Source organism: Nanorana parkeri, unplaced genomic scaffold (genome assembly GCF_000935625.1).
Source record: "Nanorana parkeri isolate BGI_ZX_2015 unplaced genomic scaffold, ASM93562v1 scaffold847, whole genome shotgun sequence".
In the NCBI taxonomy this organism is placed as follows: domain Eukaryota; kingdom Metazoa; phylum Chordata; class Amphibia; order Anura; family Dicroglossidae; genus Nanorana; species Nanorana parkeri.
The window spans coordinates 438,821-464,933 of record NW_017307115.1 but is presented as its reverse complement, the minus strand read 5'-3'; the positions used below and the strand labels follow the sequence as shown (position 1 = coordinate 464,933).

The following is a 26,113-nucleotide window of genomic DNA, read 5'->3' as shown; positions in this document are numbered from 1 at the left end:
CGGATGCATCTGAATTTTGTAAAATTTGTACGAATTGCAATTTGAAATGAAAAGAATCGCACATGTCTACAATATACAGAGGTATGGAAACTCTTGTGCATCCTACACAGACAAACATGCAAACATATAGAGGTTGCACTGGATGGACCTGTGTATTTATTCAGCCTTAACAACTAGGTAACTATGCTGACAAATAAATATATAAGAGTTTAGGAAATGTATTTTAATGAGCTAAATATCATTCTTGGTTTATTTTTTGGCAATTAAAAGTCCTCAGGAATGCCGCGTGAAGATCTTTATTTCTCAGGCTGTAGATCAGAGGATTCAGCAAGGGATTGATGAGGGTAGATGTGACTGAAAGCAATTTGTTTATAATAAGCATATTACTAGAGGTGGGAACCATATAAATAACAATTATGGAGACATAGAAGATGAAGACCACAGCAAGGTGTGATGTGCAGGTTGAAAAAGCTTTTACCTTCCCAGTTTTGTTACCCATTTTGTTAATGGTAATGAAAATACGGACATATGGAAGCAATGTACAAACAAAGGCTCCTAATCCATAACCACCCCCTACTATGAATTCGACCAACATGTTTATGAAGGGGTCTATGCATGCAATATGGAACAGGTTTGGAAGGTCACAAAAGAAATTGTAAATTATATTAGGACCACAAAAGGACAACCTGAGCAAAAGGAGGGTATGCATTAAAGAGTAAAGACAGCTAATCACCCAAACTGCAGCAGCCATATGAGCAGAGATTCTCCAAGACATCATTTGTGTGTAATGTAGGGGGTGACAGATGGCAACGTAGCGGTCATAGGACATGGCCGAGAGCAAATAGGCCTCTGAGCTGCCAAAGAAGAGAAAGAAATATACCTGGGCTATGCAGGCAGAGAGGGATATTGATTGGCTTTTCGAGACCAAGTTAAAGAGCATCTTTGGTGCCGTGACTGACATGAAAGACACATCTATGAGAGCTAAGTTGGCAAGAAAAAAGTACATTGGGTTGTGCAGATGATAGTCAGAAAGGACCAAGACAATAATAAGGAGGTTTACAGTCACAGTGATTAAATAGGTTAGAAGAAAGAGGACAAAAAGTCCATTCATGGTTGGTGGATGGTTTGATAGACCCACAAGAATAAGAGCAGTAATCTTGGTGAGGTTCTTCATGTTATTCATAATACAAAGTATCTGTGTGTTTATTATACAAAGAATAAAAACAAAAACATAGTCTTAGGAAACATTAAATGAAAAATGTGCGGAGTGTATCCACATAATTCCTCAGGAAATGCTCTTCAGCTCCTGAAATGTACATATATATATAATCCTAACAGACCCAAAGGGCATTCCCCTCTGCTTGAAGAACACACATCTGGAAGCCCTTAACAATGGTCTTGGGACCTTTAGTTAAAAAAAAACCACATGCCACTTGAGAGCCAATTAGTTTTGTATCAAACTAATTTACAGTCTTTTACATTTTGAAAATATGAATACAGATCTACTGAAAATAAGTTTTTATATATTATAATGTTTTAAATTTTGGCTAACAGAAGTTTTGGCCATTTTTAAAAACTAAAACATTGCTTTATTCATGATCTCATTATTTGGTAACGATCATTTAGCAATTTTATATTGCACAAAGGTTTAAAATGAATGCATGATTTTTTTCTTGTGAAAACTTTACTTAAAATAATAAAAAATAAGTTTGTTGAATGTTTTTTTGAGGGGAGAATCAAAATTCTCATAAAAGGTGACTATATTTTTGAGAATGCCGCCATTTGGGGTAAAATGGGTGAAACAGTTATTCTTACATGTAGCCATATATGAGGTCCTCAACCAAAGGATTTCTGGTGGAAGTATTTTGTCACCAGAGACCTAGAAATATACAGGTTACCCCTCCAGAAGGAAGGACAGTGTCAGCACCAATTCAGAGATGATTTGAGGATCTACAGCCGAGTCACAAATAAGATACATTGTTGTTATCACGTACCTGTGTGTAGACTGGATGTAGGAGGAGGCTTCCCTTGCAGCTCGTGTCCTAGGGACTCTGGTATTGGGGACAGAGTCCTTATAGACAGTGAGTGGCAGGAGGGCCAGCGGCGCTATCACCGTGCAGGCCACTATCTGCTTTTGCAGCAGGGTTTTGTAAATCTTGATATCCGAGGTCAACAGGCCGAGGTCACACCGAGCAGGCAGAGCAGATACAAAAGGAGAAGGCGTAGGAAGTCCAGTGAAGCAATCCGAGGTCAAGGTAAAAGGCAAACAAGAATGGTCACATGTTCCGAGGTCAAAGGCAGGCTGCAGGCAAAGAAGGTCAAAGTCAATCCGAGGTACTGGTAACAAGGAACAGGAGACGTCAGGGTGGTTGAAGAGACAATCCAGCAATGAGTAGGTGTGGAGTCTGGGTTTAAATAGGGAAGAAATTATCTGGAGAGCGTCACTTCCTGTGTGCCATTTGGCACGTTTTTTCGCGTCCAATCCGTGGCGCGCGCATGCGCGCAAGCACAGTACGGGAACCCGGACCTGGCGCATGCGCGGAAGCAGCAGGTCTCTGACAGTTGTTCATAGTTCAGGGACTTGAATGAATTAAGATTTAACTCCTGAATTTTGTGTCACTTAACGGGATAAAAGAAGCTAGCACTGAGAGAAATACGTAGGACTCTGAAAATGCAAGTTTCTTCGGCTTCTGTGTGAATAACCTGAAAAGGTAAATGTAGAGTAAAGTCAGATCTCTGTCAAGAATTAGGGATTGGAATAACAAAGAGATCTGTACAACATCCCCAAAATTAAAGTATATCAATAATTGTTCAGTGGACTCGGATTTTTATGGTGGTACAATAATTACACAAGAATTATTATATGTAAAACACATACATTTTATTGTACAAAGTATAAACCTGATTACAAAATCTTTAAACCAAGCCGGGGGCTCACGTAACATTTGCAAATCAAAGAAAGAACTAATACAACCTTATTCACTCATAACCCCACCAATATATACAACCCCAGCAAGGATATCAGTATGTTACATTCATGTGGTTGATAGAGTCGGGGCTCAATCTATGAGCATGTCAGACCATTGAGATCTGCTTCATCAGAAGTGGAGGTGAGCTGAATTCAGATTTTATATGATAGATGTATAAATTATAATTTTGGAAAGGAATGACAACCATAACCTTTTCCACGGGGAGAGAGGAGGGGATGAAATATTGGGACAAGTGGCTCTACAAATCGGCAAGACACCCGGGACACCAGCAGATTTTTAAATGATCAAACATTGATAAGATAATAAGTACAGCGGAATAGAAGTCCTAAAAGATGCTGACACTTTAATATACCGCAATGAGATCCATACGTCGTACTTATACTATATCAACAATCCATACATCAGCTGGAGAGTTTTTTAATTGATTATTTTTATCCTTCATTTCTAAACTTTCTTTTGTGCTATCTTGTCTAACTTATATTATTAAAAGGAAAATGGCCAAAAAATTATGTCACATAAACTTCAAACTCTTTGCATTGATTGATAGGCAACATGACTCTGCTAATGCTTTAAATAGACTGAAAATGTTTACTATAAAATTGTGCCAAATCCTGATTTTAAAAAAGTCAGGAAAAACTGTTAGAAAAGTCAGTTAAATCAACTATAATAATAATAATAATAAAAATGTTCTCTGTCTGAAACGGTCTATCTAACAGAAAAAAATTAATTACCACACAGAGAATGATGCACTAGCCAACATACTGCTTTTCAGTAGAGAAATCTTGTTGCTGAAATCCTAGAAAGGTTTATTATAAATCACATTATTCTGGTCCAAAGCAGATTAGATAAAACTAATGTGAATACATCTCCAGAACCAGATCATTTACACCCGTGGGCACTAAGAGAGCTTAACCAAGTTATAACAAGACCATTGGCCCCAAGTGATAGCAGGACCATTGTTCCTAAGTTGTAGCAGGAACATTGTTCCTAAGTTATAGCAGGGCCATTGTTCCTAAGTTGTAGCAGGACCATTGCTCCTAAGTTATAGCAGGATCATTGTTCCTAAGTTATAGCAGGACCATTGGCCCCAAGTTATAGCAGGACCATTGTTCCTAAATTGTAGCAGGACCTTTGTTCCTAAGTTATAGCAGGACCATTGTTCCTAAGTTGTAGCAGGGTCATTGGTCCTAAGTTATAGCAGGACCATTGTTCCTAAGTTGTAGCAGGGTCATTGGTCCTAAGTTATAGCAGGGTCATTGGTCCTAAGTTATAGCAGGACTATTGTTCCTAAGTTATAGCAGGACCATTGTTCCTAAGTTGTAGCAGGACCATTGCTCCTAAGTTATAGCAGGACTATTGTTCCTAAGTTGTAGCAGGACCATTGTTCCTAAGTTGTAGCAGGACCATTGTTCCTAAGTTGTAGCAGGACCATTGTTCCTAAGTTGTAGAAGGACCATTGCTCTGAAGTTATAGCAGGACCATTGCTCTGAAGTTATAGCAGGGCCATTGTTCCTAAGTTATAGCAGGGCCATTGTTCCTAAGTTGTAGCAGGACCATTGCTCCTAAGTTATAGCAGGACTATTGTTCCTAAGTTATAGCAGGACCATTGTTCCTAAGTTGTAGCAGGACCATTGCTCCTAAGTTATAGCAGGACCATTGTTCCTAAGTTGTAGCAGGACCATTGTTCCTAAGTTGTAGCAGGACCATTGTTCCTAAGTTGTAGAAGGACCATTGCTCCTAAGTTATAGCAGGACTATTGTTCCTAAGTTGTAGCAGGACCATTGCTCCTAAGTTAGAGCAGGACTATTGTTCCTAAGCTGTAGCAGGACCATTGTTCCTAAGTTGTAGCAGGACCATTGTTCCTAAGTTGTAGAAGGACCATTGCTCTGAAGTTATAGCAGGACCATTGCTCCGAAGTTATAGCAGGGCCATTGTTCCTAAGTTATAGCAGGGCCATTGTTCCTAAGTTGTAGCAGGACCATTGCTCCTAAGTTATAGCAGGACTATTGTTCCTAAGTTATTGCAGGACCATTGCTCCGAAGTTGTAGCAGGACCATTGCTCTTAAGTTATAGCAGGACTATTGTTCCTAAGTTGTAGCAGGACCACAGGGCCATTGTTCCTAAGTTATAGCAGGGCCATTGTTCCTAAGTTGTAGCAGGACCATTGCTCCTAAGTTATAGCAGGACTATTGTTCCTAAGTTATAGCAGGACCATTGTTCCTAAGTTGTAGCAGGACCATTGCTCCTAAGTTATAGCAGGACTATTGTTCCTAAGTTGTAGCAGGACCATTGTTCCTAAGTTGTAGCAGGACCATTGTTCCTAAGTTGTAGAAGGACCATTGCTCTGAAGTTATAGCAGGACCATTGCTCCGAAGTTATAGCAGGGCCATTGTTCCTAAGTTATAGCAGGGCCATTGTTCCTAAGTTGTAGCAGGACCATTGCTCCTAAGTTATAGCAGGACTATTGTTCCTAAGTTATTGCAGGACCATTGCTCCGAAGTTGTAGCAGGACCATTGCTCTTAAGTTATAGCAGGACTATTGTTCCTAAGTTGTAGCAGGACCATTGTTACTAAGTTGTAGCAGGACCATTGTTCCTAAGTTGTAGAAGGACCATTGCTCTGAAGTTATAGCAGGGCCATTGTTCCTAATATTTGAGGGCAGCTTACTGACTGGAAGGGCACCAACTGATTGGCGTAAGGCAAATATTGTATTCATATTCAAAAAAAGGGTCGAGGTGCGATCCAGAAAACTACAGACCAGTTAGTCTAACAAATTATTTGAGGGAATGGTAAAGCATTATTTTCAGGAATTTGCCAGCAAAAGAAAGTATTAAAAGCAACAACCAACATGGATTTACAAAAGACCATTTTAGTCAGATCATTCTATTAACGTTCTATAAGGAAGAATGTAGCAACCTAGATGGAGGAAGGCCAGTAGACATAGTGTATCTTAATTTTGTTAAGGCATTAGATACAGTACACCATAAAAGCTTAATTTACAAAACATGGTCAATGGGCATTCAGGAAATGGATAATAAAATTGTTTATATGAGCAGTTACAGAGAGTATCAATAAATGGCTCATTTTCTGAATGGTCTAGAGTTGTAAGTGGTGTGCCGCAGTGCTCTGCTTAGGGCCAGTACTGTTTAACATTTTTATTAATGATATTGAGAACTGTTTAAATAGTCCAGTTTCAGTGTTCGCTGATGATTTATTCTGGTTAATAAACTCATCACAAGACATAGCAGCACTAGAGAAAGACCTCCACAAAATGGGTGTTTGCAGCTACATGGCAATTTAAGTTTAGTATTGAAAAATGGAAAGTTATGCATTTGGGTGACGAAAATACACATTGAAGCTATATAAGGGGAACTCCTCTGAGTAAATCAGAGATAGAAAAATATTTAGGAATCCACCATAGCAATAGCATACAATGCCAAGCTGCTGCTAACAAAGCAAGTGGATTACTATCATGCATAGTAAGGGTGAATCTATCATTCTACCACTATAGAAAACAATGGTCTGGCCTCATCTTGAGTATGCGGTTCAGTTTTGGGCACTGATCCACAGAAAGGACGTCCTTGAACTTGAGAGACTGCCGAAAAGGGCAACAAAATTAATAAGGAGGCTGGAGGTCCTGGTCTACGAGGAAAGATGACAGAAATTGAACTCATTCACTCTACAGAAGAGGCGTTTAGGAGGGGATATGATTTCCATGTACATATTGATGGACTGATTGGAAAATTCGGATTCGTTATTTTTTTTATTCGGAAATTTGGATGCATCCGAATTTCTGAAAACTTTTACAAATTTCAATTTGGAATGAAAGGAATTGCACATGTCTACAATATACAGAGGTATGGAACTACTTGTGCATCCTACACATACAGATATACAAACATATAGAGGTTGCACTGGATGGACCAGTGTATTTATTCAGCCTTAACAGCTAGGTAACCATGTAGCTATGCTGACAAATATATATATAACAGTTTAGGAAATGTATTTTAATGAGCTAAATATCATTCTTGGTTTTTTTTTGGCAATTAAAAGTCCTCAGGAATGCTGCGTGAAGATCTTTATTTCTCAGGCTGTAGATCAGAGGGTTCAGCAAGGGGTTGATGAGGGTAGATGTGACTGAAAGCAATTTGTTTATAATAAGCATATTACTAGAGGTGGGAACCACATAGATAACAATTATGGAGACATAGAAGATGAAGACCACAGCAAGGTGTGAAGTGCAGGTTGAGAAAGCTTTTAGCTTCCCAGTTATGTTAGACATTTTGTGAATGGAAATGAAAATACGGACATATGGAAGCAACGTACAAACAAAGGCTCCTAATCCATAACTGCAAACTCCTATTAATTCGACCAACATGTTTATGAAGGGGTCTATGCATGCAATATGGAACAAGTGTGGAAGGTCACAAAAGAAGTTCTAAATTATATTTGGACCACAAAAGGACAACCTAAGCAAAAGGAAGGCATGTATTAAAGAGTAAAGACAGCTAATCACCCAAACTGCAGCAGCCATATAAGCACAGACTCTGCAAGACATCATTTGTGTGTAATGTAGGGGGTGACAGATGGCAATGTAACGGTCATAGGACATGGCTGAGAGCAAATAGGCCTCTGAGCTGGCAAAGAAGAGAAAGAAAAATACTTGGGCTATGCAGGCAGAGATGGATATTGATCCGCTTTTGGTGACCAAGTCAAAGAGCATCTTTGGTGCCGCGACTGACAAGAAAGACACATCTAGAAGAGCTAAGTTGGCCAGAAAAAAATACATTGGATTGTGCAGATGATAGTCAGAAAGGACCAAGACAATAATAAGGAGGTTTACAGTCACAGTGATTAAATAGATTAGAAGAAAGAGGACAAAAAGTCCATTCATGGTTGGTGGATGGTTTGATAGACCCACAAGAATAAGAGTAGTAATCATTGTGAGGTTCTTCATGTTATTCATAATACAAAGTCTTATGAATTTATTATACAAAAAAAACAAAAAATAGTCTTAAAAAACATTAAATGGAAATGTGCGGAGTGTATCCACATAATTCCTCAGGAAATGCTCTTCAGCTCCTGAAATGTACAGATATATAATCTTAACAGACCCAAAGGGCATTCTCCTCTGCTGGAAGAACAGAAGCCCCGAAGCCCTTAGCAATGGTCTTGGGACCTTTAGTTAACAAAAAACACACACACATGCCCCTTGAGAGCCATTTATTTTGTATCAAACTAATTTACAGTCTTTTACATTTTTGAAAATATGAATACAGATCTACTGACAATAAGTTTTTATATAGTATAAGGTTTATTATTTTAGGTAACAGAAGTTTTGGCCACTTTTAAAAACTAAAACATTGCTTTGTTTATTATCTCTTTATTTAGTAATGATTATTTAGCAATTTTATCTTGCACAAAGGTTTAAAATGAACGCATGATTTTGTTCAAGTGAAAGCTTTACCTAAAATAATAAAACTTAAGTTTGCTGAATGTTTGTCTGAAGGGAGAATCAAACATTTTACCAAAAGTGACTGTATTTTTGAGAATGCCGCCATTTGGGGTAACATGGGTGAACCAGTTATTCTTCCATGTTGTCATATATGAGGTCCTCAACCAAAGGATTTCTGGTGGAATTATTTTGTCACCAGAGTCCTAGACATATGCAGGTTACCATGTTATTCAGCTTCATGTTACATTGTGGATGGAAAGCAGAGTTGGTTGGAGATGCCTTCAGGTAGAATCTTAAAAACGAAACTCCTTTACAAGACTTTTTGAACTGCAGCCCCTAATGTGGTTCAGCTTCAAGACAAGACAGAAACCCACTCTGTTACCGGCACTGTGGTGATATGTGGCACACGCAGTGTTCCCTGGAGAAAATGATGGGGTAGATGTACTACAGAAGAATATATTTTTGCTTATCCTTGTGTAGCTTTATTTATTTCAAACATGTGAATCCGAATTGAGTTTCGAATACGAATTACGAAATACGAAATAACGGATATTCTGAAACGGAACGAAACGGAACAAATTTGTTGACGGCGCACAAGTCTAGCTGTAGATCCTCCAATCATCTCTGAATTGGTGCTGACACTGTCCTTCCTTCTGGAGGCGGCTACTTGTGTTCCCCATGGTCCCTGTGTGTGTTGTAAAGTAGTCACCGCTCCAAGCTACCCCTTCCCATGGGATGGACTACAACCTCATGTTTAGTTTATCAATTTGTATTGAGATTGTAGTCCATCCCGGGAGTGAGCTTGGAGCGGTGACTACTCTACAACACACACAGGGACCATGGGGAACACAAGTAGCCGCCTCCAGAAGGAAGGACAGTGTCAGCACCAATTCAGAGATGATTGGAGGATCTACAGCCGAGTGATACACAAATAAGATACATTGTTGTTCATAGTTCAGGGACTTGAATGCATTAAGATTTAACTCCTGAGTTTTGTGTCACTTTAAGGGATACATGAAGCTGGCACTGAGAGAAATACGTAGGACTCTGAAAATGCTAGTTTCTTCGGCTTCTGTGTCAATAACCTGAAAAGGTTACTCTAGAGTAAAGTCAGATATCTGTCAATAAATAGGGATTGGAATAACAAAGAGATCTGTACAACATCCCCAAAATGAAAGTATATCAATAATTGCTCTGTCAGTCGACTCGGATTTTTATGGTGGTACAATAATTACACAATAATTATTATATGTAAAACATATACATTTTATTGTACAAAGTATAAACCTGATTACAAAATCTTTAAAACCAAGCTGGACTCACGTAACATTTGCAAATCAAAGACAGAACTAATACAACCTTATTCACTCATAACCCCACCAATACATACAACCCCAGCAAGGATATCAGTATGTTACATTCATGTGGTTGATAGAGTCGGGGCTCAATCTACGAGTTTGTCAGACCATTGAGATCAGAAGTGAGGGTAATCTGAATTCAAGTTTTACCATGTAACTTTTTATTGGTTTCATCACAGAAGACAATCAACAGTACATAACATCGCAGTATTTGGTGCGTAGACCGTAGCATTGACAAGAAAACATGTGTTAGCAGATGCTAAATATGGGCTATAGATCTGATAATGGGTGGTTACGGATCGGAATCTATCGGTTTGACAGGATAGCTAATGTGGGTACACAGCGGACCATGAAAAAATTAGAAAATACATGTTCCATATATACACTGCATTTGATCATATGGCATGTTAACCAGGTGAGATCTCATCAGATAGATGGAAGAGAACACAGACAAGACAACACAAGGTGGAGGGGACACACAACTAGAAGAGAGGATCAGAGGGTGGTTGGGGGGTCAGGTGCTAGAGAGGGGGGGGGAAGGGAGGAAGAAAAAGTGAGTTGGGCTGTACACAGGCGCCAGGGGACAGTGTATAAGGATGGGGCGGTAGAGTAGTTTAAATAGAGCATAGGCGGCGGGGGGTGCCCAGAGCCAAAAATTTGTCTATCCACGGGGACCAAGTATTTTCAAATTTGATCATTTTGTCTTCAATTTGTGCAGTCCGTTTTTCAAGAGCCATAACCCAATTGACATGATTTATGACACTGGCGAGGCTTAGTGAAGATGTTAGCCAGTTCTTCGCTATTTCTCTTTTGGCTGAGGTGCAGATATGCATGGAAAGTTTGAACTAAGTGCGAGAGAGACCCTCTGGCCTGCAGTTGAGAAGTGCAAAATAAGGGTCCCTGAGTAACAGCACCGAGAACAGAGATGAGATGGTATTGAAGATTAGATCCCAAAAGTCAGAGACTTCCAGATGTGGAAGAACGTGCCTCGATCGGGACACCCCCGAAAGCAGTTAGGGGAGCAATCGGGGTTAAAGATAGCCACTCTAGCAGGTACCAGCGCATGAGTACCTTATAGTTAATCTCCAGCATGCCTGCACATCTTTAGCTACTCCTAGTGTTGTCCCAGGATCGTTCCCTGATTTCGTCGGTAATTGCCGTCTCAAGGTCTTTGTCCCCTTGTGTCACATAAGAAGGGGGTGGCCTATCTGTAGGGGAGACTGGTATGGTGTAGAGAAGTGACATAAGTCCAGGGCTATGTGGGTCGTCGCAGCAAATTTTCTCAAAGGGGGACATCAATCGGGGGCCCCTTTGTTTTGGTGTGGATATTGTGATGTAGTTTTTGATTTGGAGATATCGGAATATTTCTGTGTTTGGGAGTTGTTTATGTTCCTGCAGGTGTGGGAGGGGTTTCACTCCTGAGTCAGATTGTAGTTGCCAGAAGTAATAAAGGTTGCGTTCGGTCCAAGCCTTGAAGCATGACGACTTGTTTAAAGCGGGAGTGAAAGAAGGGTTGTCAAGCATGGACATGAGTGGTAGATGTGGCGAAAGGAGACTATACTTTGTTTTGGTGTGGATATTGTGATGTAGTTTTTGATTTGGAGATATCGGAATATTTCTGTGTTTGGGAGTTGTTTATGTTCCTGCAGGTGTGGGAGGGGTTTCACTCCTGAGTCAGATTGTAGTTGCCAGAAGTAATAAAGGTTGCGTTCGGTCCAAGCCTTGAAGCATGACGACTTGTTTAAAGCGGGAGTGAAAGAAGGGTTGTCAAGCATGGACATGAGTGGTAGATGTGGCGAAAGGAGACTATACGGTGTTTTAATGGAGTCCCAAAGTCTGAGGGAGTGAGAAGTTATGGGATTCGAGATGGAGGGCCTCTGCTTCGGGGCTAGCCATAATAGGTTACCCACCGAAGCAGGCTTCACAAGGCTGCTTTCCAAGGCCACCCATGCCGGGGTCTCAAATACTGAGTGATATTTTACTAATTGACCTACCTGCGCCGCAAGGTAATATTTAGATAGATGTGGGACCGCTAGTCCACCCTTAGATTTCGGCAAGTATAGCGTGCGTCTAGGGATTCTAGGCCGTCTATCTCACAATATGAACGCGAAGATATGGGTTTGTAGTCTCCTAAGGGCAGGGGCTTGGACTGCAACCGGCAGGACTCTAAACAGGTATAAGATCTTGGGTAGGAGGGTCATCTTGACCGGTGCTATCCTACCCAGCCATGATAAGTGATATTGGGACCAAGTCTTTAGCATGGTAGATAATTTCGATAGCATGTCAGGATAGTTCACAGAATATAAAGATTGGTAAGAGCGCCCCAATTTGATTCCCAAATAGGGGAGGTGGTCCTCATGCCATGAGTAGGGGTAGGTGCTTCGTGGAGATTCAACTAGCGGTGGGGGCAAGGTGATATTTAAGGCTGTTGATTTGGAAGAATTGACATGTAGGCCAGAGATTGAGGCAAACTCAGACAAAAGTTTGGTGAGGTTTGGTAGAGTTACTATGGGGTTCGATATAAAGAGTAAGGCATCGTCTGCAAACATGCATATCTTATGCGAGGTGCCTTCATGATCAATGCCGGTGATGTCTGGTGAGTGACGGATTTTCTAGGCTATGCTCTCCAATGCAAGGGCAAAGAGGAGGGGGGACAGCGGACAACCCTGTCTGGTGCCCCTCAGGATCGGGAAGGGTAGGGAGCAAAAGCCTGCATATTTTACACGTGCTGTTGGGTTGTGGTAGAGTGAGGACACCCATTTTAGAAAAAAAGTGCCAAAGCCCCAGTGACACAACGTATGGAATAAGTAGGGCCAGGAGACGCTGTCAAAAGCTTTTTAATATCTAGGGACAGGAGCATGGCAGGTACATTCTTGGCCTTGGCTATATGGGAGAGAAGAGAAATTCTACGGATATTATCACTAGCCTGTCTGGTGGGAATGAAACCTACTTGGTCATTAGAGACTAAGTGGCCTATCACGTGGTTGAGTCTATTGGCCAGTACCTTGGCCAATATTTGAATGTCTACATTAAGTAGGGAGATCGGTCGGTAATTGGAGGGGTTAGTGTGGTCTGAGGAGGGTTTGGGTATCATGCAAATCGAGGCAGTAAGGGAGTCAGGGACCCAGGTTCCGCCTCCGCGGAGGGAATTAAACGTTTCTGTCAGTATGGGAGTTAGGAGATCTTTGAAGGCCACGAGGCAGTGATTTGATCACTAGGTGAACTTCGTGCTCAGTGATGGGTTCCTCAAAGGAGGCTATTTGGGAGGACGTGAGAGAGGGGAGGTCTAGGTCTTTAAAAAAGCGGTCCGCTGGGTCTAAAGATAAATTATCTTAGGAGGCGTATAGGTCTGAAAGGTGTTGTTGGAATATGTCGAGGACTTTAGTTGGAATACTAGTATGAGATCCTGCGGAGGTTCGTAGTCTGACGGGTTTAAATGTCGGGTCTAAATGCCTTGGTCTGGAGGCCAGGAGGGAGTCTGCTTTGTTGCTTTTAAGGTAGAATTTATGTGCAGTACGGTGGAGTTGTTTGGCGGCATGTTCAGTGAGAAGAATATTCAAGGCTTGGCAGGCCGACTCTAAAGCATTTTTATGGGCTGGGGATGGATCCAATAAGAAAGCTTGAGAGCTTTCGTTGAAGTCTCTCTCAAGAGAGTTTAGTTGTCGCAGTCTTTCCCTCTTAAGCTGAGAAGACAATTGAATGATCCAACCTCTTAGGACTGGCTTATGAGCCTCCCAAAGGAGGACGGGAGAGATGTCAGGCGTGCGATTAAGTTGAAAATAGTCCGAGAGGTAGGATTCTAGCAGGATCTTGGTGGTATGGTCAGTGAGAAGGGAGTCATTCAGGGTCCAGGTCGGAGCGTTGGGGGTGGGGTGTAAGGCAGGGAGGATCATGGTGACAGCTGAAAGATCGGACCATGGGACCGGCAGGATGTGGGAGTGGAGGATGTGGGGCGTCAGGGTGGTGGAGGCAAAAATGTGATCGCTTCTGGAGTGGACAGCATAGGGGTGGGAATAATGTGTGTAGTCAGTCTTACTTGGCTTGATTTCTCTCCAGCAATCCACTAGTGAGTAGGAGGACACTAAAACTCTAAAGGGCCTTGCCATGTGCAAGCAAGCTGGTGAATTTCTGGACTTATCTCGGTGCGGGAACAGTACCATGTTGGAATCCCCACACATGATGACTGCGCCCGTCGAGCAGGTGTGTATCTTTTCCAAAAGATCCCGAAAGAAGTCGAGTTGGTCCACACTTGGAGCATAGTAGGAGATAAATGTAATCTCTTGATCATCTAGGAGACCCGTGAGGATCAGGTAGCGACCCTGAGGGTCACGGGTCTCCGAGTGACATGTGAAATTGGCTGATCTGCGGAAGCCGATCAGGACACCCCTCTTTTTGCACGAGTCATTGGCCATGTATACCTGAGGAAATTGGGCACTGAAATATTTGGGGCAGGATGTTTTGGAGAAATTGGTTTCCTGAAGAAAGATTACGTTAGCGTGGGAGGATTGGAAAAATCTGAAGGCTTGCGTCCTCTTGTTAGGGGAGTTGAGGCCTTGTACATTACGGCTCAGTATTTTAAGAGACATAATGGCGTAAATATCGGTTGTGTTTATGGTAGTCACCGGGCCTAGGTGCCCGAGGGGACGTAGTTCCTGTCGTTGCCACCAGGGCATAGCTCAACCCAGGGCTTGACAGCAGGACCCAAGAGGAGAGAAAAGGGGGAGAAGAGATGGGAAAACAAGGGGGGAGGGGATACACAAGACAAGACACACTAAACAACAAAACATACATAAGAACCGGTAGTGGATAAAATCCACAACATGCTCAGAACATTGGGTGGAAGGAACCGAAGCGTCTCGTTCCACCCAAGGTGTCCAAGGTATGGGGAGCGCAGTGACGCACTCACCCAGGCAAAGTTATCTATGAAACAAAACAAATTGGGAGTTCACCCGAACCAGAAACCCGTCAAGAGGACTATAAGTACAAAACAGTGCAACCTAAAAGAAGCATCTGATGTTACAACAGTGTGCAAACAGTAGCAATGGGCTGAGAGGGAGGCCAGTTGATGAGGCTGTGGGAATTGCGGTCCTAGTTCGAGTGGCGGTAAGACAGTAAGGGACAATGTTCATTGCTCCCTAGAGGCGTTCAGTGCTACCCCTGTGAGGGGACAGGCAAATATTATATCAATATTAAAAAAAAGGGTTGAGATGCGATCCAGGAAACTACAGACCAGTTAGCCTAACATGAATAATATGCAAATGATTTGAGGGAATGGTAAAGCATTATATTTAGGAATTTGCCAGCAAGGAAGTGTGTAGCAACCTAGATGGAGGAAGGCCAGTAGACATAGTCTATCTTAATTTTGTTAAGGCATTTGATACAGTACACCGTAAAAGCTTAATTTACAAAGTACGGTCTATGGGCATTCAGGAAATGGATAACAAATTGGTTACATGAATGGTTACAGAGAGTATCAATAAATAGATCATTTTCTGAATGGTCTAGAGTTGTAAGTGGTGTGCCCCAGCGCTCTGCCTTAGGGCCAGTACTGTTTAACATTTTTATTAATGATATTGAGGATGGTTTAAATAGTCCAGTTTCAGTGTTTGCTGATGATACCAAATTGTGCAGGGTAATAAACTCATCACAAGACAAAGCAGCACCAGAGAAAGACCTCAACAAAATGGTCTACATGGCAATTAACGTTTAGTATTGAAAAATGGAAAGTTATGCATTTGAGTGGTGAGAATACACATTTAAGCCACTCATTAGGGGAGCTCCTTTGGATAAATCAGAGATGGAAAAATATTTGGGAGTCCACCATAGCAATAGCATGCAATGCCAAGCTGCTGCTAACAAAGCAAGTGGATTACTATCATGCATAGAAAGGATATTTCATCTAGAGATGAATCTATAATTCTGCCACTATAGGAAACAATGGTCTGGATTTATCTGGTTCAGTTTTGGGCACCAATCCACAGAAAGGACGTCCTTGAACTTGAGAGACTGCCGAGAAGGGCAACAAAATTAATAAGTAGGCTGGAGGTCCTGGTCTACAAGGAAAGATGACAGAACTCATTCACTCTACAGAAGAGTTGGAATCAAAGGAATCACACATGTCTACAATATACAGAGGTATGGAACTTCTTGTGCATCCTACACAGACAGATATACAAACATATAGAGGTTGCACTGGATGGACCTGTGTATTTATTCAGCCTTAACAACTAGGTAACTATGTAGCTATGCTGACAAATAAATATATAACAGTTTAGGAAATGTATTGTAATGAGCTAAATATCATTCTTGGTTTATTTTTTGGCAATTAAAAGTCCTCAGGAATGATGTGTGAAGATCTTTGTTTCTCAGGCTGTAGATCAGAGGATTCAGCAAGGGGTTGATGAGGGTAGATGTGACTGAAAGCAATTTGTTTATAATACGCATATTACTAGATGTGGGAACCACATAGACAACAATTAAGGAGGCATAGAAAATGGAGACCACAGCAAGGTGTGATGTGCAGGTTGAGAAAGCTTTTAGCTTCCCAGTTATGTTACCCATTTTGTGAATGGTAATGAAAATGCGGACATATGGAAACACCGTACAAACAAAGGCTCCAAATCCATAACCACCCCCTCCTATGAATTCGACCACCATGTTTATGAAGGGGTCTATGCATGCAATATGGAACAAGTGTGGAAGGTCACAAAAGAAATTGTAAATTATATTAGGACCACAAAAGGACAACCTGAGCAAAAAGAGGGCATGCATTAAAGAATTAAGGCAGCCACTTATCCAAACTGCAGCAGCTATATGAGCAGAGACTCTCCAAGACATCATTTGTGTGTAATGTAGGGGGTGACAGATGGCAACGTATCGGTCATAGGACATAGCCGAGAGCAAAGAGGTCTCTGAGCTGGCAAAGACGAGAAAGAAAAATACTTGGGCTATGCAGGCAGAGATGGATATTGATCCGCTTTTGGTGACCAAGTCAAAAAACATCTTTGGTGCGGTGACTGACACGAAAGACACATCTATGAGAGCTAAGTTGGCCAGAAAAAAATACATTGGGTTGTGCAGATGATAGTCAGAAAGGACCAAGACAATAATAAGGAGGTTTGCAGTCACAGTGACTAAATAGATTAGAAGAAAGAGCACAAAAAGTCCATTCATGGTTGGTGGATGGTTTGATAGACCCACAAGAATAAGATCAGTAATCACTGTGAGGTTCATAATAATAATAATACAAAGCCTCTGCCAATTTATTATACAAAACAAACCAAAAAATAGTCTTAAGAAACATTAAATGAAAATGTGCGGAGTATATCCACATAATTCCTCAGGAAATGCTCTTCAGCTCCTGAAATGTACAGATATATAATCTTAACAGACCCAAAGGGCATTCTCCTCTGCTGGAAGAACACAAGCCCAGAAGCCCTTAGCAATGGTCTTGGGACCTTTAGTTAACAAAAAACACACACACATGCCCCTTGAGAGCCATTTATTTTGTATCAAACTAATTTACAGTCTTTTACATTTTTGAAAATATGAATACAGATCTACTGAAAATAAGTTTTTATATAGTATAATGTTTAATATTTTAGGTAACAGAAGTTTTGGCCACTTTTAAAAACTAAAACATTGCTTTGTTTATTATCTCTTTATTTAGTAATGATTATTTAGCAATTTTATCTTGCACAAAGGTTTAAAATGAACGCATGATTTTGTTCAAGTGAAAGCTTTACCTAAAATAATAAAACTTAAGTTTGCTGAATGTTTGTCTGAAGGGAGAGTCAATAATCCTATGAAAAGTGACTGTATTTTTGAGAATGCCGCCATTTGGGGTAAAATGGGTGAACCAGTTATTCTTACATGTAGCCATATATCAGGTCCTCAACCAAAGGATTTCTGGTGGAATTATTTTGTCACCAGAGTCCTAGACATATGCAGGTTACCATGTTATTCAGCTTCATGTTACATTGCGGATGGAGAGCAGAGTTGGATGGAGATGCCTTCAGGTAGAAGCTTATAAACGAAACTCCTTTAGAAGACTTTTTGAACTGAGGTCCTTAATGTGGCACACGCAGGGTGTTCCTGGAGAAAATGATGGGGTAGATGTACTACAGAAGAATATCTTTTTGCTTATCCTGGTGAATCTTTATTTATTGCAATCATGCAACATTTCGAAATGGAATTCCCTATATTTTCAAAATTCCTCTGCCCATGATCGGGTGCTCAAATTGAACATAAAGAAAAATGCGTTCCTTTAGTAAACCAACCTCGATGTGTCAGAGTGAGAGCAAATCCTTCCAACAAATTCACAAACATCAGTTAAAATCTGACAGAGAATACCACTGATTTATTACAACACTAAAACCAATTGCCTTGTGCTGGTCCTTAATTTACAGTGACACTAAACTCCGGAGTTAAATCCTAATGCATACAAGTATCTTAACTATTAACAGAAATGTATCTTATTTGTGTATCACTCGGCTGTAGATCCTCCAATCATCTCTGAATTGGTGTTGACGCTGTCCTTCATTCTGGAGGTGGCTACTTGTGTTCCCCATGGTCCCTGTGTGTGTCGTAAAGTAGTCACCGCTCCAAGCTCTGCCCCCGGGATGGACTACACTCTCACATTCAGTTTACTAATTTGCATTGGGATTGTATCACAGGAGTGAGCTTGGAGCGGTGGCTACTTTACAACACACACAGGGACCATGGGGAACAGAAGTAGCCCCCCTCCAGAAGGAAGGACATTGTCAGCACCAATTCAGAGATGATTGGAGGATTTACAGCTGAATGTTACACACATAAGATACATTGATGCTCATAGTTCAAGGACTGGACTGAATTCTTAAGATTTAACTTCTGAGTTTAGTGCCACTTAAAGGGTTAGCACTAAGACAAATACATAGGCCTCTGAAAATGCTAGTTTCTTGGCTTCTGTGTCAATAGCCTGAAAAGTTAACTCTAGAGTAAAGTCAATAATTGCTCTGTCAGTGGACTCGGATTTTTATGGTGGTACAATAATTACACAAGAATTATTATATGTAAAACACATACATTTTATTGTACAAAGTATAAACCTGATTACAAAATCTTAATACCAAGGTGGACTCACGTAACATTTGCAAATCAAAGAAAGAACTAATACAACCTTATTCACTCATAACCCCACCAATATATACAACCCCAGCAAGGATATCAGTATGTTACATTCATGTGGTTGATAGACTTTAGAGTTGAATCTTTTCTTTATTGAGAAAATAGGAAAAAACATCAAACAACAAGAACAGTTCTCATGAAAGTATGAAACATAAGACATTGGTCCAGTAGTGGCAACAGAATGAAGTACTGATGGTCAGTAGATATATGCGATTCGGTTCGTTTCGAAATTCGTTTTGGACGAATTTTCGGAAATTCGGAGATTCGGATGCATCTGAATTCCGAATTAAAGCTAAGACGAATGCAAAGGAATCCGAAATTCCCGATTTCCTGAAATTCGTTATTGTACGAATTTCGCTGCAGCAAAACGACATTAGGAAAAAAAAAAAATCACAACATTTACCTTTTACAACATTTCTATGGTTAAAGTACAGAAGCCATAGTGTAGAGGTTAGGGCACAGGATTGCCATTGTGAAGGTCGCTGGTTCAAATCCAGGCATGGGAGAGTAATGGATAAAGATTTTTTTTCTTTGCTTTTGAATTGGCATTCTCCTATTGACCTAACTGACTAAATGTCATTTTTTTTCCTAATGTCATTTTGCTGCAACGAAATTCGTTATTGGACGAATTCTGTTGCAGCAAAATTTTTTTTTTTTTTTTTTACAGACTGCAGAAAATGAAAAAAAAAAAGCGGGACGTTTCCCCCCAATTCATCCCAGACCCTTTAGGTCTGGTAGGAATGTTAGGAGGGACCCCCCCCTTATAACACAAAAAAAGTGCGTGGGGTTCCCCCCAAAATCCCTACCAGACCCTTAAGGTCTGGTAGGAATTCTAAAGGGGAACTCCAGCCCCAAAAATGGGGAAAAAAACGTGGGGTCCCCCCTAACAGTCCTACCAGACCCTTGATCCGAGCACAGGCCCGGCAGGGCAGGAAAGGGGGGGGGGATCGAGCGCCCCCCCTCCCTGCGCCTTACCAGACCACGTGCCCTGGAAAAGGTAACTTCAGAGTAAAGTCAGATCTCTGTGAATAAATAAGGATTGTAATAACAAAGAGATCTGTACAACATCCCCAAAATTAAAGTATATCAATAATTGCTCAGTCAGCGGACTCAGATTTTTATGGTGCTACAATAATTACAGAAGCACTCGCGTAACATTTGCAAATCAAAGACAGAACTAATACCGCCTGTATTCACTCATAACCCCACCAATACATACAACCCCTATTTCAGTAGAGAAATCTTGTTGCTGAAATCCTAGAAAGATTTATTTTAAATCACATTATTCTGGTCCAAAGCAGATTAGATAAAATTAATGTGAATACATCTCCAGAACCAGATCATTTACACCCGTGGGTACTAAGAGAGCTTAACCAAGCTATGACAGGACCATTGGCCCCAAGTTATAGCAGGACCATTGTTCCTAAATTGTAGCAGGACCTTTGTTCCTAAGTTATAGCAGGACCATTGTTCCTAAGTTGTAGCAGGGACATTGTTCCTAAGTTGTAGCAGGGTCATTGTTCCTAGGTTGTAGCAGGACCATTGTTCCTAAGTTGTAGCAGGACCATTGTTCCTAAGTTTTAGCAGGACCATTGTTCCTAAATTGTAGCAGGACCTTTGTTCCTAAGTTATAGCAGGACCATTGTTCCTAAGTTGTAGCGGGGCCATTGTTCCTAAGTTGTAGCACGACCATTGCTCCTAAGTTGTAGCAGGACCATTGTTCCTAAATTATAGCAGGGCCATTGTTCCTAAGTTGTAGCAGGACCATTGTTCCTAAGTTGTAGCAGGACCATTGTTCCTAAGTTGTAGCAGGACCATTGTTCCTAAGTTGTAGCAGGACCATTGTTCCTAATATTTAAGGACAGCTTAGTGACTGGAAGGGCACCAACTGATTGGTGTAAGGCAAATATTGTATCAATATTCAATAAAAGGGTTTAGGTGCGATCCAGGAAACTACAGACCAGTTTTGAGGGAATGGTAAAGCATTATTTTCAGGAATTTGCAAAAAAAAGTATTAAAAGCAACAGCCAGCATGGATTTACGAAATACCGTTCTAGTCAGATCATTCTATTAACGTTCTATGACGAAGTGAGTAGCAACCTAGATGGAGGAAGGTCAGTGGATATGGGCTGTCTTAATTTTGTTAAATCATTTGATACAGTACACCGTAAATGCTTAATTTGCAAAATACAGTCTACGAGTATTCAGGAAATGGATAGAAACATTGGTTATATGAACGGTTACAGAGAGTATCAATAAATGGATCATTTTCTGAATGGTCTAGGGTTGTCCTAGGGCCAGTACTGTTTAACATTTGTATTAATGATATTGAGGATGGTTTAAATAGTCCAGTTTCAGTGTTTGCTGATGATACCAAATTGTGCAGGGTAATAAACTCATCACAAGACAAAGCAGCACTAGAGAAAGACCATAACAAAATGGGGGGGGTTTCATGGCAATTGAAGTTTAATATTGAAAAATATAAAATTATGCATTTGGGTGGTGAAAATACACATTCAAGCTACTCAGTAAGGGGAGCTCCTCTGGATAAATCAGAGATGGAAAAATATTTGGGAGTCCACAGACATAGCATGCCATGCCAAGCTGCTTCTAACAAAGCAAGTGGATTACTATCATGCATAAAAAGGTTAAATCTATAATTCTATCACTATAGGAAACAATGGTTCGGCCTCATCTTGAGTATCTGGTTCAGTTTTGGGCACCGATCCACAGAAAGGACGTCCTTAAACTTGAGAGACTGCAAAGAAGGGCAACGAAATTAATAAGGGGGCTGGAAGACCAGGGCTATGAGGAAAGATGACAGAAATTGAACTTATTCAAACAATTCATCCCCACACAGCTACCTCCTCATGTATCACTTGCCCCTCCCTTGTAGATTGTAAGCCCTCAGGGGCAGGGCCCTCCTTACCATCTTTGTCTTGAATTGTATTGTTATTGTAATGTCTTCCTTTTATTGTACAGCGCTTCGCAAACTGATGGCGCTCTATAAATCCTGTATAATAATAATAATAATGATAATAATAATAATTCACTGTAAAGAAGAAGAGACGTTTAAGAGGGGATATGACTTCCATGTACAAATTGATCAATTGAGATGTTATAATTGCTAACAACCTGTTTACTCCAAGAACCCTACCGGAGACTAGAGGAAAAGAGGTTAAACCTAAAACTGCAAAAGGGATTCTTTACTGTTAGTGCAGAAAAATTGTGGAACTTCCCTTCCCCAGGAAGTGGTATCAGATGAGAGTATAGACACATTCAGGAATCTTCTAGATGTCTTTCTCAGGCAACACACTATACAGAGAAATGGGAATTCCTGTGCATCCTACACAGACAAATATACAAAAATATATAGGTTGAACTGGATGGACTTGTGTATTTATTTAACCTTAAGAACCAGGTTATTACAATGTATGTAGCTATGCTTTGTGCTATACTGTGTTCTGAATTTAAAATTGTGAAGAACCAACCTTGGGTCGGGTATGAAAGGCGTTATCACAATAAAAAACGTTAACAAAAACAAAATACATATATATAACAGTTTAAGAATTTAATTTGAATGAGCTAAATATCATTCTTGGTTTAATTTATGCAGTTAAAAGTCCTCAGGAATGCCGCGTGAAGATCTTTGTTTCTCAGGCTGTAGATCAGAGGATTCAGCAAGGGGTCTATGAGGGCAGATGTGACTGTAAGCAATTTGTTAATAATAAGCATATTACTAGAAGTGGGAACCATATAAATAACAATTATGGAGACATAGAAGATGGAGACCACAGTAAGGTGTGATGTGCAGGTTGAAAAAGCTTTTACCTTCCCAGTTATGTGAGGCATTTTGTTAATGGTAATGAAAATACGGACATATGGAAGCAACGTACAAACCAAGGCTCCAAATCCAAAGCTGCTACCTACTATGAGTTCGACCAACATGTTTATGAAGGGGTCTATGCATGTGATCTGGAACAGGTTTGGAAGGTCACAAAAAAAGTTGTAAATTGTATTTGGACCACAAAAGGACAACCTGAGCAAAAGGAAGGCATGTATTAAAGAGCAAAGGCAGCCAATCATCCAAACTGCAGCAGCCATAAGAGCACAGACTCTGCAAGACATCATTTGTGTGTAATGTAGTGGGTGACAGATGGCAACGTAACGGTCATAGGACATGGCCGAGAGTAAGAAGAACTCTGAGGTGACAAAGAAGACAAAGAAAAATACTTGGGCTATGCAGGCAGAGAGGGTTATTGATTGGCTTTTGGTGACCAAGTTAAAGAGCATCTTTGGTGACGTGACTGACACAAAAGACACATCTATAAGAGCTAAATTGGCAAGAAAAAAATACATTGGGTTGTGCAGATGATAGTCAGAAAGGACCAAGACAATAATAAGGAGGTTTACAGTCACAGTGATTAAATAGGTTAGAAGAAAGAGCACAAAAAGTCCATTCATGGTTGGTGGATGGTTTGATAGACCCACAAGAATAAGAGTAGTAATCTTGGTGAGGTTCTTCATGTTATTCATAATACAAAGCCTCTGTCAATTTAATATACAAATAATAAAAACAAAAAGATAGTTTTAGGAAAATTAAATTAAAAATGTGCGGAGTGTATCCACATAATTCCTCAGGAAATGCTCTTCAGCTCCTGAAATGTACAGATATATAATCTTAACAGACCCAAAGGACATTCTCCTCTGCTGGAAGAACACGACTCTGGAAGCACTTAGCAATGGTCTTGGGACCTTTAGTAAAAAAATAAAAAAAACACACACACATGCCCCTTGAGAGCCACTTATTTTGAATGAAACAAATTTACAGTCTTTTACATTTTGAAAATATGAATACAGATCTACAGAAGTGAAGTTTTCATATAGTATAATGTTTAATATTTTAGGTAACAGAAGTTTTTGGCAGTTATAAAAACTAAAACCTTGCTTTATTCATTATCTCATTATTTAGTAAAATTGATTATTTAAACACGTAGACATTGTTAACAATTATATATGTATTTTTTTTTGCATTTATGGGCTAACCAATTTAGGCCCTTTTTAGTAATTTTTGTAATTTTATCTTGCACAAAGGGTTTAGTCACAAAGGTTTAAAATTCAAGCATGATTCTCTCTTGATAAATTTTAACTTAAAATAATGTTAAAAAGTTTGCTGAATTGTCTACGATAATCCTACCAAAAGTGACTGTATTTTTGAGAATGCCCGCCATTGGAGGTAAAATGGGTCAACCAATTAATCTTACATTTAGTCATATATGAGGTCCTCAACCAAAGGATTTCTGATGAAAGAATTCTGTCACCAGAACGCCAGGAATATGCAGGTTACCATGTTATTCAGCTTCATGTTTCATTGTGGATGGAGAGCAGAGTTGGTTGGAGATGCCTTCAAGTAGAATCATAAAAACTCAACACCTTTACTAGACTGTTTGAACTGCAGCCCCTAATGTGGTTCAGCTTCATGTTACAGAGTGGACGGAGAACAAACTGAAACCATGAAAGCTGAATATTTTTACCAGATTCAAACCAAATATCAAATAGTTAAGCTCTGGAAACTTTATTACAATAAAAAACAAACTTTCCTAATGTGTGGTGTAGGGGGAAGATGGCATCTGTTGTCAAAAATATTAAACCAACATCCTTATTATATTTCTTCTTATTCCTGTTTTTTTTTATCCATCCTAGTTTAAAAAAATAGATATATAGATAGATAGATAGATAGATAGATAGATAGATAGATAGATAGGTAGATAGATAGATAGATAGATAGATAGATAGATAGATAGATAGATAGATAGATAGATAGATAGATAGATAGATAGATAGGTAGATAGGTATTTTTTAAACTTTTCTTATTTATGACACCACAGCTTCACTGTTAATTAGGTTGAAACTGAACTCTGGGCATAAAAAAGTTCATCTAAATATATTCCTCAATAGCCACAAATTTATCATTTATACATCCACTTTCTGTCCACCAAATGCCTTTGTAAACCTGGATCTGACCTTCTAAAAGTAACAGTGACACAAATACTGTGCTGAACATAGCCGGTGCAGAGAGCAGAGCTGAGGGGGAGACCCAGCAGGTCCCACCCACTACAGGCTCCCTGCAGAAAATTACAGGAGGGGGGCGGAGACATTACCAGTCACCCTGCACAAGGAGAGAGAGCAGGAAGCTCCAGTATGCGTGCATTCATAAATGAATTTAAAATCATGTGCATTGTTTAGGTAAAATAAATAAAACAATAAATCAACATAAATATTTAATAAAATTACTTATTTATATAAGATCCAATAAGAACCCTCAAGGAATGTGAAGTCTTGTCTGGTTTCATTTAGTAAAGATTTATTTTGGTTTGGCATCATAGAAAATACTAAACATGGTATCATAATTCATATTCAATATTATGCCGAAGACAAAAACAGATACTGTAAGAGGAGGTGAATTTACTTTTTGTATGAATTTGTCTATTTAAATAAAATTGTTTTATATTGTCATCTTATTTTTATTTTTTTGGCCGATGCAAATAATGCTTTGAGTAAATGTTTCAAAACGCCTTTTAGAAAAGGAACACAGGCCTCAGAAAGGCTTTACTATTTATTTCATTGTTTCATAAAGATTGTGTTTGTAAATTTATAAATGTATGGTCCAGGCATATTATGCACCTTATGTAATTTAAGCGTTTATGTCTTAAGGTGGCAATACAAATCCTGCGATCGTACGATAATCGGTAAATCCTGGCATCGTACGATAATCGGCAGTTGTATGGGCAGCGTGCGATCGTTTCTACTGTACAGTCGCACGTCTTTTGTCTTCCGAGCACGTTGGAAAACCAGCCGAAAATCGTACGATTTTCGTAGGGTTGGTAGTGTGCTCGTAGGACAAATGCCGAACGGGCCGGTGTGCACAAGCGCACACTGCCTGCTCAGCCCTGCAGTCATCGGAAGCCCTCCCCTCTGATGGGGAGGGCTTGCGATGATCGCAAGTACTTTCTGCCTGTCCAAGATGGGCAGATCGTGTATGGCCAGCTTTACATTTAATCACATAAGGGAAAAACTGAAACATGATTCTAATTTACTAAAGTTTTGCTTATGGCAAAAAAGTTTGCTGAATTGGTCATCCC

General features: G+C 40.1%; 2 protein-coding genes across 2 annotated transcripts; both read right to left on the bottom strand.

Annotated features, from left to right (window-relative positions):
• Nucleotides 1-238: 238 nt before the first annotated feature.
• LOC108794398 (olfactory receptor 1G1-like) lies at nucleotides 239-1,174 on the bottom strand. The gene has a single exon (XM_018565426.1). It carries the CDS (start codon nucleotides 1,172-1,174, stop codon nucleotides 239-241), a length of 936 nt encoding a protein of 311 aa, XP_018420928.1.
• Nucleotides 1,175-22,574: 21,400 nt separating this feature from the next.
• LOC108794397 (olfactory receptor 1G1-like) lies at nucleotides 22,575-23,498 on the bottom strand. Its single transcript, XM_018565424.1, has one exon. The coding sequence runs from the start codon at nucleotides 23,496-23,498 to the stop codon at nucleotides 22,575-22,577; it is 924 nt and encodes a 307-aa protein (XP_018420926.1).
• Between the last annotated feature and the right edge of the window lie 2,615 nt (nucleotides 23,499-26,113).